At 42.2% G+C, this 20987-nt stretch overlaps 1 protein-coding gene across 2 annotated transcripts in view; it reads left to right on the top strand.

Annotated features, from left to right (window-relative positions):
- Positions 1-20987, top strand: part of ClC-a (chloride channel protein 2) — a 625116-nt gene that overhangs the window by 285428 nt on the left and 318701 nt on the right. For both annotated transcript variants that reach the window (XM_067141103.2, XM_067141101.2), the window contains exon 4: positions 7254-7387. In XM_067141103.2, coding sequence (XP_066997204.1) covers positions 7254-7387 — 134 coding nt within the window. The remainder of the gene's footprint in view (positions 1-7253; positions 7388-20987) is intronic.

The following is a 20987-nucleotide window of genomic DNA, read 5'->3' as shown; positions in this document are numbered from 1 at the left end:
AACGTCATTACAAGCATCGAGGTAAAAATGGTCATGATGATTGGGATGGACCAAATCCGAGGATTGAACACTGTACACCGTGTATAGATTAACTTTTTCCATTCATTTCAGTTCATGATCAAGATAATTCAGAAAAGGAACAAACCACATGAATAACAACAAGGTAAGAACTGCATTACCTTCTTTGTAAGGCATAACATACAGAGTATAATATATTTCATATACACTAAATGGTTTGTTAAATTTGAATGTTGCAGGAGGCTTTCAGAAGCATAGCAACCTTGTCGGCAGCAAAACCAAGACTGTTTTAGTAGATTGTTTTAATTTTGTAAATCATTATACAATAAATATTTCATTGAAATCAAAATGTTGCACTTATTGCATATGTTTATCCGATAATTTGTTCGTCTGCTAGGGGTTTAAACTTCCTGCATTTTACCAACTTTACCAACCCCATCTTTCTGCTAGGGGTTTAAATGTAACCAATGTATGTCTTATGGCACTAGGCGTTCTGTTTAATTTCGCTCCTGCATGAGGTACAAGCTTATAACCTATGTCAACAGATTCACATAGTATATTTCCGAACTGAAATTTCAAGTTATATGTTTATCCGGTAACTAATAATGGTATTTGCTTTACGTCCCACTAACTACTTTTATGGTTTTCGGAGACGCCGAGGTGCCGGAGTTTAGTATGTTCGGCTCAACCAATTAAACCTATACATTTGAAATAGGCGACAGCTTTCTCTGTTTCCTTAATTATATATTGTATGTCCTGCGCCTGAGAAGTAAGAAAATCATCTTGGAATGTGTGCCACAAAACTGTATTTAAACAATGCCATTTAAAAGGTATTCGTGGAAAGCCTTCGTGAATCGCACATTTATCTGTTACAAACAACCCTTCGTAAATTTGGCAGCCGAATTCCTAATGCAGTACATTGGGTGGTAAATTATTTCATGATGTTTTCACAAGTCTTCGGAGGCTTGGGGAAGAGACAGGTTAAAAGAACTATTTTTTCCTGTTGCCCACTCATCAACGTAGTGAACTAGTGATGGGTCGCGTGATGCAAAGCTCCCGATGTATTCTGAGCAAGCGATGCAGTACGTGCCTCATAATGCTATCTCGATGCCGTATGTATAGTGACGTCAGGCGCATGAGCCCTTTGTCTCGAGGCAGTGCTTGGAAACGTATCGAGAGCTCTCGATGCATTTCGAGCAACTGATGCAGTCCATGACTCGTACCGGTAATCCTATATCGAAGTTTGAATCGGGACATCATGCGCATGCGGTATGTTATCCCTCGACTATACTACGCCTGCTGATCAACTAATGACGTATTCGAAAATCTTAATAAGCAGTTAGTGGGTCGTAAAGCAAATATCATTATAACAACTAATGACGATACGCCCACTTCTTTTTAATCTACTCGCAGTCAACTTACCTACCTGTACTTCCTGCATTTTACCAACTTTACCAACCCCATCTTTCTGGTACCTAAACCATCCGGTGGATTCAGACCAGTTGATGATTACCGTTCATTATCCAAGAAAGTCATCTTACAGTCAGTATGATCTCAATTCAGCTTCTCTCTGTCAGTTTAGTTTAGTGTTCAAGGTTAACCGATCACAGAAGGAAAACACATCGCGAGAAAAAGCAAGGAAAAATGATCGTACGGATCAAGAGCAAGTAGTTACGAGCAAATAAACTCGCTCTGCGACCAGAGAACTGCAACGTACGGCAGTGGTAAAGAAGTAGAGAACTGGAAATAATAATAATAAAATTACATTGAAAATTACTGACATGTGTTCAGGACTCCATTTTGAATACTTTCACCTCCCGGAAACGAGGTTTTGAAGGGAATTAATCATTATGTTGGCCATAATGTCACACACACACACACACACACACACACACACACACACACACACACACACAAAACTTATTTTTATTGACGCCATGTTGAAAGCAAAGATATTAAGGAACAGACTGTTCTTACAATGAAAGCACTATGCAATTTAACGAAGCGTGGAAGATACAATTCCAAGAAATAAGAGACTTCCCTTCAGTTTATAGAGAATTCAGTTCAGTCGTTGCCTACGAGATATACAAGGCCGGGACATAGCTACTGATTTGTCGCTGAAAAGGCGTTGTTCACGGTTTGGCCGCTAGATGTCAGGTTTCCGTTCTGTTCTTGGCTGACATTAACATTGTGATATGCGGAGTAATTGTGATGCTGTGCTGATTTTGTGCAACTTATTACGAATATTGTTTCAGTCGGTGAGTGTCTGTGAGGTTGAGAAGAAGGTGCACTGTTGTGTACCTCTCTGTATTTCGGATGACACTAAAAAAGCATGAAAATTGACGTTCCATAGTTTCCCTTCCGAGTGTGGTTTAAGGGAGAAATGGAAGCAAACTATTTCTAGGCAAAGTGATATAGTAGGATCTCTTTAGGTACCTAGCAATTCTTCTCATAAAACAGATTTCAGTGTAAGCACCTCAATCAAACTTCCTTCTGTTTTCATTGTATATCCTGTTCACAAACAGGAAAATGTCAAACGCAGGAAGTGTCCAGCTCCCAAAAATGTTGTATTGCCAAGTTTTACGGTATCCGAACTTGACCAAAAAGCAAACCCAATTGAAAAGCATGCTAAAATTGGTCATTTAGGAGCTTTATCCCTGTTAGAACGAATTTAATTTTCTCCTTTCTTCATCCGTTTACCCTCCAGGGTCGGTGTTTCCCTCGGACGCAGCGAGGGATCCCACCTCTACCGCCTCAAGTGTAGTGTCCTGGAGCGCCAGATTTTAAGTCGGGGGATACAGCTGGGGAGAATGACCAGTACCTCGCCCAGGCAGCCTCACTTGCTATGCTGAACAGGGGCCTTGTGGAGGGATGGGAAGATTGGAAAGGACAGGCAGGGAAGAGGGAAGGAAGCGGCCGTGGCCATAAGTTAGGTACTATCCCGGCATTCGCCTGGAGAAGTGGGAAACCACGGAAAACCACTTCGAGGAAGGCTGAGGTGGGAATCGAACCCACCTCTACTCAGGTGACCTCCCGAGGCTGAGCGGACCCCGTTCCAGCCCTCGTACCACTTTTCAAATTTCGAACCCGGACCTCCGGGGGTTACAGCTAATCACACTAACCTCTACACTACAGAGGCGAACACAAATTTAATTTTACGGGAAGAAAAAAAGGAAATACGGTGAAACGACGCTAAATATTTGCGTCCTCTGACATAGGAAAGCACTTACCAGTTACAGATATCTGTGATCCTTGCACTGCCTAACTACCGTATCAGAAGACGCTAAAAAATTACATAGGATTTTCTAATGGCGAAACGGGCATAACATCGCTCACCAAACAGCGGCTTCAATACCAATTTCAAAATATCAGATGTGCGGAGGAAAAGATTGGATCGCTGATAAATGGTGAAAGGGCGATTAAACCCAAAGTTATTTATGACCGCAATCTCGATCCGCTTATCGGATACTCTGAGGCACAATTAAAGGAATCGATAAGAAGTGACAAACTCGCTATCAGATTTCTCTGCTTCTTTCGTGAATTACTTATTTCGTTTAAGCATATTGTAAGAAATACGTTGTGGAAAATAAGTCAAACAATTGCTCTTGGTCTATCTTTGATCACATATCTGTTTGCTGCCTTCTGAAATTACTAGTTTTAATGATTTTTTTATAGTTTTTCATATTCGAACGTGCTGCAATGAGCGGGCGAGGACAGATCAGTAAAGAGAACTCTAGCGGAGCTTGTCGAAAGTATCTCGAGGACGAGTCTAGTGTGCTGTATTTCCCGGCCTTGTGTATCTCGTAGGCAACGGTTCAGTATACGTCATTAAGAGAATTGCCAGTTTATATAGAATTCCGTTACAAAATACGTCATTCAGACAATTGAATATCACAACCAACACAGGGTTTACGCCCCCAGACCCCCCCTTCCCTTCTCCCCGTATAACTCCTCTAATTTAGTAACTGTAACTTACCTTTACAAAATCCAGGCGAAGCTCTGTCATGAGAACAGTGGCCCCCGAACCGCGGCGCATACTGCCCGCACGGCAATTAAAAAAATATAATTTACCAGCTGTAACCTATCTTTGCAAAATCCGGGCCAAGCTCTGTCATTACAATAACATCTTTGCATTGCAACATCCATGCTTTATGTTGCAACATCCATGCTTTGCATTGTAACTTCCATGCTTCCATGCTTTCCAAAGTCAAAGTAACCAGTCTATTCCCACTGTAATCAAAGTAAAGTTATAGTTGTGCATGGGATGGAGCAAGAAATACAGGAACAACAACAACAACAACAACAACAACAACAACAGCAACAACAACAACAACAACAACAAAGTAAGATTAGAAAAAATGAAACAATCACTTGCCTTTACTACTGCCCCAAATTTCCATCCTTCCTTTAGACCTGCCAGGGACCCAACCACCCATCCACCCCAAGAAGTGTTCTTACTTACAGAGAAAAGTTAAAACGGAGACATTTTATTGCAAGTTCACAACACAGTAGTAAGAGTAGGAAGTAGTGTGTTCAAAAGATACTCGCAGATTATCGCAGGTCATTTTGACATCCATTGCACTTACTGCCGAAGTCGTCTACGAAGCCAGCATACTTCAATTTCAAGTCAATCGCGAGGTTCGTTTCATCGCACTTCGATACGCAATTAAAAAACTCTTAAAACAACGCACGTAAGTCCACTTTGAATATCTACGAGTCATTCGTTAATTAGTTAACTGCACAATACCGCACAATGTGCATACACGAGCCATTAATTAAATACATATCAGATCTTGAATTGACATTATTTGTACCGTGATCAAGAGCACGTGGTAATGGCGACCTGTAGAACTACAGCTGATTACCACCCCGTCTCCTTCTTCTTCTTCTACCTACACATGCGCACGAAGTACCATTGAAGGTACAGTCCGCGAAACTTTTAGTGATATTTGGTTTTACGGGGCTGAGGAGTAAGGACGGCGGTTCCGGTAATACTGCCAACTGAATGGAAATGAAATCTGAACTGAATTGATAGTATGATCGCAGGATATGAATTTTTTAAAGCTTTATTATCTTAAGCCAACAACTGTGTCACACACACATTATATAACATTTCTCGATGCGGATCTTGTTCCTAACATGAATTCTGTATTTTGGCTTTACTGTGTAAACAACAGTACTAGTACGTAAAATGTACGCCAGATGTCTCACGGCGATTCGTAGTTTGTGTATCAGAGGTTGCCAATACGAATCTCAAAGATAATCGAGGTCTACCGATTCAGCACTAGGGAACCGAAGCATCACTAAAAAGTTTCACGTACTATACCAACCTAATGGTTGTAACCGCTTGGCGACAGAGGACATGACGTCACGGAGTATGAAAACGGCGGCCTGTTTCAATAGCATGGAAACAGAATACAAGGAAATTATTCAATGTAATAAGCAGCTTACTCGCCTTATTGATGAGAGTACCTCTAACAATACTTACCTGTTCAGTGACGTAGAAAATAGTTCATGTAATTATTTTCCCCCGAATATTAAAAATACTTTTTTAAAACATCATGGTATTCATTTTTGATATAATCCATTACGTGTCGCGGATACACGCATATTTAGATGAACCAAAGCTCACAAGCACAGCGAGTGTTACACCTTCTTCTGTCCGCAAGGAAGGGTTGGCTGCCCTGGCTTACGTCACATTCTCGCGGATGCACCTCATGCGTTGTTTATAGAAGCGAGCATTTTTCTTGTCCACTGTGAAATACTAATTGAATTAGTCGGTCATGCGCAGTAGCGAAAATTCGGACTTAGATTTTGGATTTTTTCTATTTGTTTTACGTCGCACCGACACAGATAGGTCTTATGTCGACGATAGGATAGGAAAGGCCTAGGAGTGGGAAGAAAGCCGCCGTGGCCTTAATTAAGGTACAGCCCCGGCATTTGCCTGGTGTGAAAATGGGAAACCACGGAAAACCATCTTCAGGGCTGCCGACAGTGGGGCTCGAACCCACTATCTCCCGATTATTTTGGATATTAATTCTCTCTCTCTCTCTCTCTCTCTCTCTCTCTCTCTCTTCCTCTAACACACCCACACACACGCCTTTTAACGTCATCTATCACCGAGTAAACATGGTCGCCATGTGCTCTCCTAGTCATATATAGTGAATTCTTGAATGTTGAATATGTCAGGTAACTGTACAAAAAGACAGTATTTTCGAACCTCTACCAGTTCTTTGTACCCTAAGGAATATGTACGAATCATTCGAAATAATTACCTCATTCGACACTCTGTACGTCCAGGGACCACAGTAAACAAAATCATACATGCCGGACCATAATATAGATAAGCGAGGTAGTAAGCAAATTGTATCGAGTGAGTTGGTGCGTGGTACGTGTCGCATAACTGTAAACTTGAATTGCAGCCCTGAAGATGTTTTTTCCGTGGTTTCTCATTTTACACCAGTAAAATACCGAAGCTGTATCTTCATTAAGGCCACGGCCGCTTCATTCTCAGTCCTAGCCCTTTCTTATACCATCGCCGCCGAAAACCTGTCTCAGTGTGACCTTAAACTCAGTGCTTAATTTCGAAAACTGTCGGTGCCGAAACATACCCACACAATTTGCTCCCTTTTCGTCCATACACCCCTCACCCCCATCCTGCACAAGTTTCGATATTTGAAAACTTACATGTTCAAGTAACTTTTTATTGAGTAATTCCCTTAAAAACACTGTAAAAATCCCTGGGAGGTGCCGGAACGCCGTTGGTAGAAAATGAGTTAATAAATCTTCGTTTACCCAGCTGTAGTGTTGCAGTTTGGCATATTATTTGTACATACGAATGGTATTAGTGAGTTTCAGTACTCTGAAAACGAGACTGTGTCTAATCTAGTACACCGATGAACCATTACCTTATGGGCACCCAACCCGTTAGTACCACTTTTAGCCCGCAGAACTGAGGCCAGTCGACAAGGTATTGATTCACTGAGGTGGAAAAAGTTATCCTGGGGTATCGTCCAGCTGCCGCACACTGCATGCACCTATTTCTGCATGCCGAACCGATTATGTGCTGCCCTATATATATATATATATCATACTGTCAGCGGGCCATGTGTACCTTTCCGCGCTCCAGGCGCGATTAATGTTCCCGGGACGGCGTGGCCATAATGTAATGGTTCATCGGTGTGTACAGGAGAGAGAGTACTTTTAGCACTTGCTACAGTGTGTTGTGTTTGCAGGTTCCGGCATCCCAGAGATGAAGACTATCCTTCGCGGAGTTGCCCTCAAGGAGTACCTCACGTTCCGCACGCTGGTGGCCAAGGTGGTAGGCCTCACCGCCACACTGGGGAGTGGCATGCCACTCGGCAAGGAGGTGAGCGCTTTCTACTACCATGTTTCTCCCTCCAGTAATCATATTACAATGTTTTACTCTATCAACGTAGCGGCTATAATGCTGACATATTCTAACAGTTTGGTCACACAGACTTATTCTGCCAATGTTGCAAAATTATTTCATTTGTAAGGTTTGTAAGATAGATTTCGCGTAATGTTCCATTGTGACCAACATTAATCGTGAAAAATAAAATCGAATCTTCCAACAATTCTCCAGTTCAAACAATTTCCATGTAGTAATATCCACTAACAAATACTAATAGTCTTAAATTTTGTTAAAGTATGTTGACGTCATAAGAACAAATCCCAAAACCAAATCTATGTAGATCATGCTTATGACAAGTAACACGGGTAACAGAATACTTCGTTCACAGCAGAAGGGCAAAGCGGCACACACGTCCTCCCTTCTCATATCAGACTTGAATTCAACCCTGCAAACAGAGTCCATGACCAATCTGTCCCTAGTCTCTGTCCTAAGAATGCACTGCTCTCTCCTAAAACATGACATTGTTTTATCAGTTAATACTATTACCAGGAACATGAACGAAATATTCGTCTCAACCAGCCAGACAAATCAGCAATAGCTGAGCACGCTCTATCGTCGGGTCATGATGTCGTGTTCCAAGATGCTCGAGCTCTTACGCACACTAGACACTACAGATCCAGGATTATACGGCAAGCTGTGGAAATGCGTAGAAATGCTAACAATTTCAACAGGGACACTGGTTATCAATTAATACGTGGTTGCCAGCCGTTAAGGATTTACGTAGGTAGTTCCCTTCCCTGACCCTTCACTATTTTTATTTCGTTTCGGTGTTTCCCAAATTGGTACGTTCCTCATCGCCAGATGTTTCATTCCAGGCGTGTGTCTATGTCATACTTTCATATGTGTGTGCTCTGGTTATGTTATGTGACTCCCTCTCAGACTGATTCTGATGGTTCAGTCAGCTTCCGCTTCGAACTCTAGCGCTGTACCGCGTTCGGTGAGCCATCTCGTGACGAATGAACGTACCACTTCCACTTCTATTATAACGTCTATTATAAGCCCCCCAGTTCTTCTTGCCAGCGCTGAGAAATAACATGCGAAGCATGAAGATAGGTTTCGTCTATAAATGTAATATTTCTGTCTTCATTTCGAAAAATCCTTAATTGTCGCAGGTATATCACTCGCCATTCCACAATTTCTGGTCGCTCAACTAAAATCTTTCCCTTTGATTGGCATTTCATCCAACGAAATCCCAAGTCATGCATTAATTTATGCAAATATGAAAGACTGCACTGCACCATGCCATCCTTTTTCCAAAACTTCAGAAACGTTTTTTTTTTTTTTTAAGTGGGCACTTGTTTCCTCACGGTGTAAATTCATGTATCTTTCTCCTAATAGTTGCTTTTACGAAATCATCAACTGGAAGTCTCTTCTTTCTTTCACCTTGTTTTCCTGTCAGATTGCTAAACCTAGGTTCACCCCTAGCCAGACTCCACACTCCCTCTTTCATTATCTTCTTCACCATTGTTGTTCCCACTCCTGTTGCTTCTGAAACTGTCTGCACAACATTCAATTTCAAGTCGTGTTCTCGCTTCATAACTTCCATATGTTCACTCACTTTCTAAACAATTTCACGTGCCTGTCTTCGCAGTTGTCTCCCAGATTTAGAAAAGGACTTAGAAGCCATGCTCGTCGCTTCAATTTCAATTTAGCCCGCACGAACACGCACCGCTTGAGAGACTTTTTCACTGCAGTGCTAGCCTGGCGACTGGACCTACTGCAGGAGTGGGGGGGACGATAGTTCCCACCACTGCATGCGCAACCATTTCTCACGCAGGAAGCTTTCAACCAAAATGGACTATAATGAAAACATTTCCCATCAGCTTTCCTCAGATTTTCTCGTAAGGACAATGGACCTCCAACGCAACTTTAAAAATGAATTATTTTTATTTGTGTGTTGCTTTTTCATTTTACATTTTTTTAAAGTACTTGGTATTTGCGTACCAGCCTGACTTCTCTCCTGCTACCTGGCCTTTCCTGCTACGAGTCACTGGAGTTCCCATGCTGGAGTTTTCTACCCGCAATAAACACATATTTTCCGTCTTAGTATTAACTAACTTCAGTTCAGTCTTGTTCTGTTTGCCTCCAAGACCTCGTTCACGGAATTTGAGCTTCGTATGATAGTGAGTGCCGTTATATATATATATATATAAAAGAGGGCGAGAGCTACGTGAAAAGCGGTTTCCTATGAATCAACGAATAGCTGATTGCCGTGGAGTATCACTTCGGTCTGTCAAATACGCAGTGAAGGAGAAGAATAAAGAAAATAACAGCAAGGAAAACATTGAAGATACTCCCACGCCCAATAAGAAGAAACGACTGTCAGCAGGACGACCGTGCGTTGAAATAGATCAGTTCACTACTGGAGTTATCAGGCGTACAGCTTTCCCCACTATTTTAAAATTAAAAGAGAGACTTCAGCATTCAATGACCGACTTTCCAGAAATGTCCCGTGAAAAACTTCGGCAAATTGTTCACAGTTTCGGATTTCGCTTTAAAAATCTGAACAGAAAGCCTGTTCTTACGGAATAGTTATCGGCCGCAGCCTTCAGACATGCGTTTTTAAGAAGAATTCGCCGACTTCGGGAAGAAGGCTATAAGATTTTCTACACAGATGACGCATGGTGTGCCCAAAACCGCACGATGCCGTACGGTGGCAAGAAAAGTTATTGAAGCTCTGAATAGACAAGATAATTATGACCAATACCGATGCCACCTGCAGGAAATATACGGATGGAGGGGAGGTTTTGAAACTCCGACAGGAGCTGGACAGCATGTCATAATACTACACATTGGCAGTGAACAGGGATTTCTTTAAGGAGCCGAGCTCTACTTCGTGGGAAAGAAAGGAACAGGTGATTATCACCAGAAAATGGATTCACTCCACTTTAAGAATGGTTCAGGAAGGTTTTAAGCCTACTCCCTCCAAAATCTGCTGTAGTGATAGACCACGCACCTTACCACACACCCAGAAACTAAGAACCCTACCAAGTCATGGTTAAAAGCCGACATTATTGCGTGGATTGAGAAAAGAAGCATCCCACTGCCGCCCGATGCAATTGATTTCAATTCCTTAACAAAAGCAGTACTACTCCATCATGCCAAATCCTACTTCAGAATGCCTCAAAGGAAAATTGAACGAATCACTAAAGAATTAAGAAAAGATGTTGAACTTAACTGGCTGCCAATAGCTCACTGTGAAACGGGGACCTACACTGACTGACAGAGCAAATGCAACACCAAGAAGGAGTGGTCAGAACTTTATGCCAATTGCAGGGTAGACTGACGTCTCTGAGGTATGCTCATGATGTGAAATGCGCCGCTGTGCTGCGCACGTAGCGAACGATAAATGGGACACGGCGTTGGCGAATGGCCCACTTCGTACCGTGATTTCTCAGCCGACAGTCATTGTAGAACGTGTTGTAGTGTGCCACAGGACACGTGTATAGCTAAGAATGTCAGGCCGCCGTCAACGGAGGCATTTCCAGCAGACAGACGACTTTACGAGGGGTATGGTGATCGGGCTGAGAAGGGCAGGTTGGTCGCTTCGTCAAATCGCAGCCGATACCCATAGGGATGTGTCCACGGTGCAGCGCCTGTGGCGAAGATGGTTGGCGCAGGGACATGTGGCACGTGCGAGGGGTCCAGGCGCAGCCCGAGTGTCGTCAGCACGCGAGGATCGGCGCATCCGCCGCCAAGCGGTGGCAGCCCCGCACGCCACGTCAACCGCCATTCTTCAGCATGTGCAAGACACCCTGGCTGTTCCAATATCGACCAGAACAATTTCCCGTCGATTGGTTGAAGGAGGCCTGCACTCCCGGCGCCCGCTCAGAAGACTACCATTGACTCCACAGCATAGACGTGCACGCCTGGCATGGTGCCGGGCTAGAGCGACTTGGATGAGGGAATGGCGGAACGTCGTGTTCTCCGATGAGTCACGCTTCTGTTCTGTCAGTGATAGTCACCGCAGACGAGTGTGGCGTCGGCGTGGAGAAAGGTCAAATCCGGCAGTAACTGTGGAGCGCCCTACCGCTAGACAACGCGGCATCATGGTTTGGGGCGCTATTGCGTATGATTCCACGTCACCTCTAGTGCGTATTCAAGGCACGTTAAATGCCCACCGCTACGTGCAGCATGTGCTGCGGCCGGTGGCACTCCCGTACCTTCAGGGGCTGCCCAATGCTCTGTTTCAGCAGGATAATGCCCGCCCACACACTGCTCGCATCTCCCAACAGGCTCTACGAGGTGTACAGATGCTTCCGTGGCCAGCGTACTCTCCGGATCTCTCACCAATCGAACACGTGTGGGATCTCATTGGACGCCGTTTGCAAACTCTGCCCCAGCCTCGTACGGACGACCAACTGTGGCAAATGGTTGACAGAGAATGGAGAACCATCCCTCAGGAAACCATCCGCACTCTTATTGACTCTGTACCTCGACGTGTTTCTGCGTGCATCGCCGCTCGCGGTGGTCCTACATCCTACTGAGTCGATGCCGTGCGCATTGTGTAACCTACATATCGGTTTGAAATAAACATCAATTATTCGTCCGTGCCAACTCTGTTTTTTCCCCAACTTTCATCCCTTTCGAACCACTCCTCCTTGGTGTTGCATTGTCACTGTCAGTCAGTGTATTCTCCTTGCATGCAAGGCATTCATTGCATCCATTATGATAGGGCGAAGAACTGCCTGAAGTACGATTGGAGGTTGAGGTTGTTTCGCCGGGCTGAGTGGCTCAGACGGTTAAGGCGCTGGCCTTCTAACCCCAACTTGGCAGGTTCGATCCTGGCTCAGTCTGGTGGTATTTGAAGGTGCTCAAATACGACAGCCTCGTGTCGGTAGATTTACTGGCACGTAAAAGAACTCCTGCGGGACTAAATTCCGGCACCTCGGCGTCTCCGAAGACCGTAAAAGTAGTTAGTAGGACGTAAAGCAAATATTATTATTATTATTGTTATTGTTATTATTATTATTATTATTATTATTATTATTATTATTATTATTATTATTATTATTATTAGGTTGTTTCAAGTAAAGTATTAACAATTTCATCTCTCAGAAGTTCAATATTTCCGCGCTACTGCACTAGTTCCGTTGCTTGACTACGTGTGGTGCTAGTGTAGCCTCGCCATCTAATCCACTGTAGACAGAAAGAGAAAGCAAATGGAGAAGTTAAGGACGTAACGCATTCAATCTTTAAATTTCATTCGGTGGCAGACATAATTCTGATGTCGCTGCAATTGAAATTTGGTCACCATCCATATGCTACCCTCTGCCATCTGTTAATAACTTGTCCAAGCTTACAGCGAGCGCGAACCACTGATTACCCACTAGGGAGAACCCAAAGGTTTTAATATTACTTATCTAGACTCACAGAGCGCGCTGGTACTATGCGGAAAATTGAATATCTTCGCGCATCGCCATGTTGCGGGCGCTTCAGTTTTGAATGCACGGTTAATACGTGGTGATGTTTACAGTTTCTTGTGTGTTTTTCATGGTGATTCCTATCGATTAGCGGATCTGTGGTTGTGTTATGTGATAAAGTGATAACTTGAAAGATTGGCAACTATTTTTAGTGATAAGTGCGAGCTTGATTGGCGATATTAAAGGAGAGTAGGCCTAAGTGAAGCCGTAAGTGTGGAGTGGAGAAATATTCGCGATGGTGACCTCTTGTGCAGCTTTCAATTACACAAATCGGTATCAGAAAGGATCTGGTATTTCTTTTCACAAGTGAGCAGAAATTGAAATGTTATAAAATTACCATAATCGAGAATGGGCTACAGAGTGGTGGAATCAGGGATGTATGGACGTGGCATTCTCAATGTTTAGGCTTCTTCTTCTTGGCGTTTTTTATTTCATTAGGGAAAGTTCTTAAGAACTAAACAGCTATTCTGAAAAAGCGCACATTTTGTTCTTACAGACTGTGTACCCGTATTAAAATTTCGGTAAACACGGGCTAGAATCCGAAAAATATGATTGATAAAGCTTGGTAATCCCATCTATTTTTAGGTCAAATTATGGCTTCAGATTGTTAACAATTATCAGAAAAATGATTTATTCATTATCCATGTTTTCACATCTCTTTTATAATGAAAGAATTGTTAAGTATGCTGTTCCAGAGAAGTTTGACTAGGCTGAATCCTACTTTGCACTAGAAAACACTAATCAAACTATCTGTTTAACTGTTATATTCATATATGCTTAATATTCAAGCTCCTTTGTCTTCCTCCTTATGTGAATCATAATGTTCCTGAAATAAAAAAGTTAGAACACATTTTCAATTTTAATTTGTGCTCAGAAAATCTCCTTTCAGTTTGAGTTTATGAAATTAGTAGGGCTAATATTGGTATTTAAGATGAGAACAGTATGAGAGGCTCGAGTAATTTGGATTAGATATTGTATTACTTCATTTTATTTTAATTTTTTTTATCAATTATAAGGTTTTTCTTATGGTAGACACAATAGGTCTAAATATTTTTTTTTTTTTCAGACTGAAAAGGCTCCCTGTAGGATTTTAAAAAGGAAGTTAGATTTTGGAGAGACAAATCAACAGAATAACACCATGCATCCCAGTCCATGTAGCAGTTCAGTCAGTACTGTTACACAGTGCATTTCATCTGAGCACAATTATTTTAGTGCAGGAAGCCCCACAAAACATATAAATCTCAGTATATTTTAGATAGCTATTTTTCAAACCATATAGAAATCATAATTGAAGTATACTCCATCCTGATATACTACTTCACATCCTGGAAATAATAAAAAAGAAAAATGTCATTCAGATGGAAATTAGTAAAGTAAGTAAAGTTACTTGTGGTGAACACTGGGCATAGCTTTATTTTTTACATATTTCTGCAGGCATGTACCTTTTCAATAATCTGTTCATAGTACTGAATAATATTTGCTGTGATTACTCATCAGAAAGAAAAGATCTGCCATGTAACTTTCATAGAAAACATTCTATTTCACAGGTTTTCTTTTTGCCAATATTACAGATTCTTGGTTTTTATACAACTGTTTGTAAGAACTGTAAATATTGAGAGAATTGATGGATTACTGATGTTCTCCAGTCTCCTATGTCACAGGTAAAAGATTGTTTTTCTCCTCATGATCTGAAAATCGTACTGAAGTTGTAAACTGCTGTGATTTGAAAATGTCTTGGTATTTTCATGAAAACTTAACTGCTGAGTGTAGGATTTAATTGCATGTGTCTGTTCCGACTATGCAAACAAATCTGTTACAAACATGATAATTATAGTAGGCCTAATGTGAGCTACATATTCTTTCTTGAAAATTATTTAATTTACTGGTATACAATGTTTTATGTTTTCGGATAGTGTTCTTTAAATTTAAGACATGTGTTTATCTACGTAGGTATATATTTACTATCATTAGTAGTGTATTTTGAAGTCTTCTTATCCAGTTTTCTAAATGTTGTTTTATTACATCTGTTACTTATAGGCTAGCTATCCAAATGATTTGTGGAGATTTGTTCAATAACAATGCAAATGTGTTCAGTTTGTAAGCATAAGTATCATTTCCGTGTTGTTACCGTCTTGATTCTTGTATATTTATTGCGTGTATTCACACTAGTCGGTGTAGGTTGTGCCATTTATTATTAATTAATTAGGACCTGGGAATAGCTAAGTTTCCCTGATGCTTAGAATGAAACATTTCCATACGGATCTTCTGCTTTTGCTTTCTAAAGCAGCACCTTTTTAACATTTTATTTTGGATGTATGTAATTAACATCTTCTCTTACCGTATTATCCTATATCGCAGGAATAAAAATAACCTGTCGACAGGTGTTTTCATTTGTGCGTAATTGAAGTTAATGCATGAATTCCATACTACGGTCTCCTCGGCGAGCTACGGAATGCCCGCAACATGGCGATACGCGCATGGACAGCGCTTCCCCAGTCACACGCTACTGCGCAGCCAGCGGTGTAGGGCCTTGGGAGAACCCACCGTTACGAAAGTGACCACTGTCACTGGGGTGATTTATTTCCAGTGCATGAGTAGTGGCTAACTAGGGAGTTCATTCATTGTGTTTTGTTGATTAGTGAATTAATTTAATTGTGTGTTATTTCTGTGCTATTCCTCGTGTTCGATGTTCTATGTATTAACGATGGATGAGTCTAAAACGGCCTGCCTCTGTGGTGTAGTGGTTAGTGTGATTAGCTGCCACCCCTGGAGACCCGGGTGGTTCGATTCCCGGCTCTGCCACGAAATTTGAAAAGTGGTACGAGGACTGGAACGGGGTCCACTCAGTCTCGGGAGGTCAATTGAGTTTGATTCCCATCTCAGCCAACCTTGAAGAAGTTTTCCGTGTTTTCCCACTTCTCCTCCAGGCAAATGCCGGGACGGAACCTAACTTCAGGCCACGGTCGCTTCCTTCCTCCCCCCTCCCCACCCCCCCACAAGGCCTCTGTTCGCATACCAGGTGAGGCTTTCTGAACGACGTACTACTCCTCCTTCCCAGTTATATCCCTGACTAAATGTCTCACGCTCCGGCGCACTGCCGTTGAGGCGGTAGAGGTGGGATCCTCCGCTGAGTCCAAGAGAAAAGCCAACCCTGGAGGGTAAACGGATTAAGAAATGAAGAAAGTCTCTGAAAAGCCTTTTAAACCCGTTCGTTTGATGAAAATGTAACATTTAAATTTAAAAGAACAGAAAGCGGCCGCCTCTGTGGTGTAGTGGTTAGCGTGATTAGCTGCCACCCCCGGAGGTCCGGGTTCGATTCCCGGCTCTGCCACGAAATTTGAAAAAGTGGTACGAGGGCTGGAACGGGGTCCACTCAGCCTCGGGAGGTCAACTGAGTAGAGGCGGGTTCGATTCCCACCTCAGCCATCCTCGAAGTGGTTTTCCGTGGTTTCCCACTTCACCTCCAGGCAAATGCCGGGATGGTACCTATCTTAAGGCCACGGCCGCTTCCTTCCCTCATCCTTGCCTATCCCTTCCAATCTTCCCATCCCCCTACTAGGCCCCTGTTCACTATAGCAGGTGAGGCCGCCTGGGCGAGGTACTGGTCATACTCCCCAGTTGTATCCCCCGACCAAGAGTCTGAAGCTCCAGGACACTGCCCTTGAGGCGGTAGAGGTGGGATCCCTCGCTCAGTCCGAGGGAAAAGCCGAACCTGGAGGGTAAACAGATGATGATGATGATGAAGAACAGAAAGCAAGAATTATGTTCACACGTTCAATCCAGAAACTTACAGTAAAACTGCTTGGCTCTCAGATACGTTCATGTTGATGAAAGATTGCTTGGTTCCTTTATTGTGAGTTCTGATAGGACAGTGAATGCGATGGTGAGACTTGCGATTGAGTGTCTGGATAACTTTGACTGCCATGAGAAATTGGTTGCGCAGATTTTCGATAGAGCGGCGGTGCTTGCAGGTCAGCGAGATGGTGTGCGAGCTAAATTAAGAGAAGTGGTTCCTGAGGCTGTATTCACCCACTGTTACGCGCACAAACTTAATTTAATTCTTTCTCAAGCTTTGTCATGCGCGAAAGAATATCGTATGTTCTTCTGAGTGGTTTTGCGACATTTTTTAGCAGTTCTTCTAAGAGAACTACCCTGGTGGACAGTGTCCTCAACAAAAGCTTTCCTAAGCTAGCTCCAACAAGGCGGAACTATTCCAGCCGATTAGTACAGACCATCGCGGAATATCATGCTCCTCTCCAAGAGCTTTACGAAAATATTTTGGAGGAACCTGAAAACTGGAATAACATTACAATCAATGAGGCAAGCGGGTTTCTTGCGAAGTTAATGGAAATTCAGTTCACTTTTCTTCCGAATATTTTTAATGAAATGTTTTCATTGACTGATGTCACATAATTATAGTCCTGACATCCTTCAGTCTAAGACCCTAGACATCGCATTTTGCAGCAGCGAAGTGAATTCATTAGAAACGTAAGTGTCAGTAATGCGAAGCGGTGGATTTGCTTATGTCTGGGACAGAACAGAAGAGACATTTGATCCACCAATGAAAAGAAAGGAAAAAAATTCATTTTCTGTTAATGATGAGTATAGGAGAGTTTACCTGGAAATACATGATATTCTAGCACAGTTAAAGTATCGCTTCTGTTCATTAGGAGATTTGTCCTTCACTGAAATGCTTGAGTGTAAGAAATTCTTATATTTTCTGGTGATTTTCCCAAAGAACAATTCAGTAAACTGATTGAAGTCCATGGGAAATATTTTGATATAGTACGACTTAAATTCGAATTGAGGGCAATGTTCACTTCTAAACAGTTCAGAGATAAGACTGTGGCTCAAATCCACACATTCCTGTTGACCAGTGGTCTCCACAGCTGTCTTCTCGAGCTTTGTAAGTCAGAGCCGTCTCCCTGCTTTAGGAATGATGTTTATGGAAAAGGATCTTCTTGTTGAAATGAAATCACGTGAGCACTTCTGCAGTGACATCACCAAGGAATTCTGCAAAGAGAATCGCAGGTTCAAGTAATTGGGGGGAGCAGAATTGGAATTTACTTACGGTACTACATTGTGCTACTGCAGCTTTAGTAGTTGCATGCCTCGGTGGTGAATCCATGATACGCCAGTGCTGTGAAATGAACGTTATACAGGGTGAAGCGTAATTCGCGCACTCGGGCGTCGCAGCGCGACTCCTCACATGCCAGCAATAAAAAATGTCTCTTTCAAAATTTCGTCTTGCGAGTATATCCGGTAGAAAACGGACGTTGAAGAGTAGCAATCTGGCAACACTGTAACCATATGTAGGGTAACTACCGCTGTCAGCACATTCTTGTCGTGCTGTAGCCTACAGTTGGTGCAGTGGGTAGAGTTTTTTTTGTTGGCATGCAGGAGGTCGATGGTTCGATCCTGGGTTGAGGCGCATTTTTTATTTGCTAATTTCCAGCTGACATTACCTACTGTAATACAGTAAGACACCGTTTCTGAGGTCACATGTATCCTACATTTACAACATTTTGTAACGCTGAACAACAAATACCTGGTTAGACTAATAAGAAATAGACAGCTGAAACAAACAGGTTTCACATCTAGTAGATGAAGTGGTGCGAATAAATTCACGCCCACGATGTGGAAAAGGCGCCTTTCAAAGCTGACCAATGAAAACGATTGTTCGTCCATTTCTAGGATCGTAGTATGTAAGTGCAAATGGTTTCTAGAGGACCCGCTGCAATCGCTGTTGACGGTTAAGATGCCAGATACCATACCACCTGGACTACATTTACGAAATAAAAACAACATACGCCTCAACCCAGGATCGACCACTCGACCTCCTGCATGCTAACCCAAAACGCTATCCACTGCACCAACTGTACAGTACGACTAAGCTCTGCTGACAGAGATAGTTACCCTACATGTGGTTACAGTGTTGCCAGATTGCTACTCTTCAACGTCGTTTTTCTGCCGGATAAACTCGCAAGACGAAATTTTGTAAGATACATTTTTTATTGCTGGCATGTGAGGAGTCGCGCTGCGACGCCCGAGTGCGCGAATTACGCTTCACCCTGTATAATTGATTTGGGCCTTTGTGAAAAACAAAATAGCAAAAATAAACCTTGCGAACGCTGAAGAGAAGGGACGATGCATAAATGTGACAAGAGACCTATGCCAAGAAACCTTACGTTTCGCAACGCCTGATCTCTGGAAAAAATGTATAAAACATGCCATAGAAATAGAAAAATATCATTGGGAAAAAGACCACCTTCCTGACGAGATTGATATACAGCCAGTTGTAGTGAGTGTTCAAAGTTCTGATTCTGAAAGTGATTAGAATGACTTATAAATTGATGACGATCTTTCTATTGATAAACTGTAAGCTAAATCAAACCAATGTATATATTGTAAATACTTAGATGTACGCAAATAAAAACTGTCAAAAGAATTAAAATATACAAAGCAAATAACGTGAAATGTATTAAAAAACATTTTAAAGCTGCCATTGGAGGTCCAAAGCCCGCATGAGAAAAGCTGATGGGAAATGTTTGTCATTACCTCATAATGTCATTTGTTTCAAAGCTGAATCCAGGTAATTGTTAAAAACCGGAGGAACGTTTTAACCTTTTACATCCCATGCCCGAGTTAACTCGGATGTCAACATTTCTCCCGCTGTCCCAAACACGAGTTAATTCGGATTTAAAGCAATGCGCTCTTGTTCACTTCCGAGTTCAGTCCAACGCTGTTGACATGCTTTGTTCAGACGACGGACGATTCATAAATCGCCTTACCGTTTTTTGACGAGAATTATGTGCCTTGTGTTTTTCTTTCACAACTGTCTTCTGAGATGGGTGCACGGGAATGTAAAGAAAGCATAACGAAATATTATATTTTAGAAATTTTAGGCAATGATGATGATTCTGTTTTTTATGAAGATAGTGGAGATAAGTTTCAGTGAAACAAGCTGTCGACATTTATCATGCCAAGTTCGTTCAAGTTTTGGGAAAAGTGTTAGGAGAAAGCTATTGCAAATATTGTCGTTCCATGACTTTTCAGTAGATGTGTAAATACAAAGTATTCATGGAATATTACAACCACTCTCGAAACGTCCAGAAAAATCTGGTATGGGGCATGCATAAGGCTGGAAGAAACTTGGGAGTGAAAAGGTTAAGCATACGGCAAAGCAAATCCCACTGTACATGCTACTGTAATCAGCAGGCTCAACTTCCAGCGTGGCGAGGCATGGCGCGGTGTCTAGCTCTATCGTGGCAACGTCACAGGGTCTTCCCAGCATAAGACAGCTACGCATTTATGTTGTCCCACCCACCACAAATACAAGCTGATATAAAAAGTGAAATAATTTACGTATTCCACAGTTATACAGCATAGCTATTGGATACGTAAAGATTACAACGCGACCAAGAAAGCAATTTTTCAACCAGCCCGAGCCGAAGGAAGGTTATATTAGAAAATTGTTAACATTTTTCTGGGAAACATAACATTCTGAAATTTATAAACTATATTTAAAACACCCCATTGTATATTGTGTTAAAATTTGGGTTCCATCATATGACGGGTTTTGGAGAAACGATGTCTTAAAATTGACGCATGGTTTAACATTCTTAAAAACGGGCAGTTTTTTGCGTTCCAGTTGCGATAAAAAATATTAAAATATGAATTAAAAATTCGAAACCTACATGACCTAGCGTGAAATGAAACCAGGAAAAATGATAGTGGTATTGGATTTTCAGTGGACCTTCAGGTTATTTCATAAACAACCTCCAAGCTCGAATGCGCATAATTATTTGGTCGACAAGTGTACAATTTCTCCACTCTTAGCGCTACTAGGATATCGGTCGGTTGGTGGAAGACACTATTTTCTTCTTCCCTGTCGTGTATAGTGCTTTCTAAACGTGATGATGATTGATGATGATACTAATGTTGTTTCTACGTTCCACTAAGTACTTTTGACGATTTTTAGAGACGCTGATGTGCTGAAATGTTGTCCTGCAGGAGTTCTTTTACAATGCCAGTAAATCTACCGAAACGAGGCTGCCATATTTGAACACCTTCAAATACCACCGGACTGAGCCAAGGTTGAACCTGCCAAG

This window comes from Anabrus simplex, chromosome 2 (genome assembly GCF_040414725.1).
Source record: "Anabrus simplex isolate iqAnaSimp1 chromosome 2, ASM4041472v1, whole genome shotgun sequence".
NCBI classification, from domain to species: Eukaryota; Metazoa; Arthropoda; class Insecta; order Orthoptera; family Tettigoniidae; genus Anabrus; species Anabrus simplex.
The sequence above is the reverse complement of the archived record's forward strand: the minus strand, read 5'-3'. Positions and strand labels throughout refer to the sequence as shown.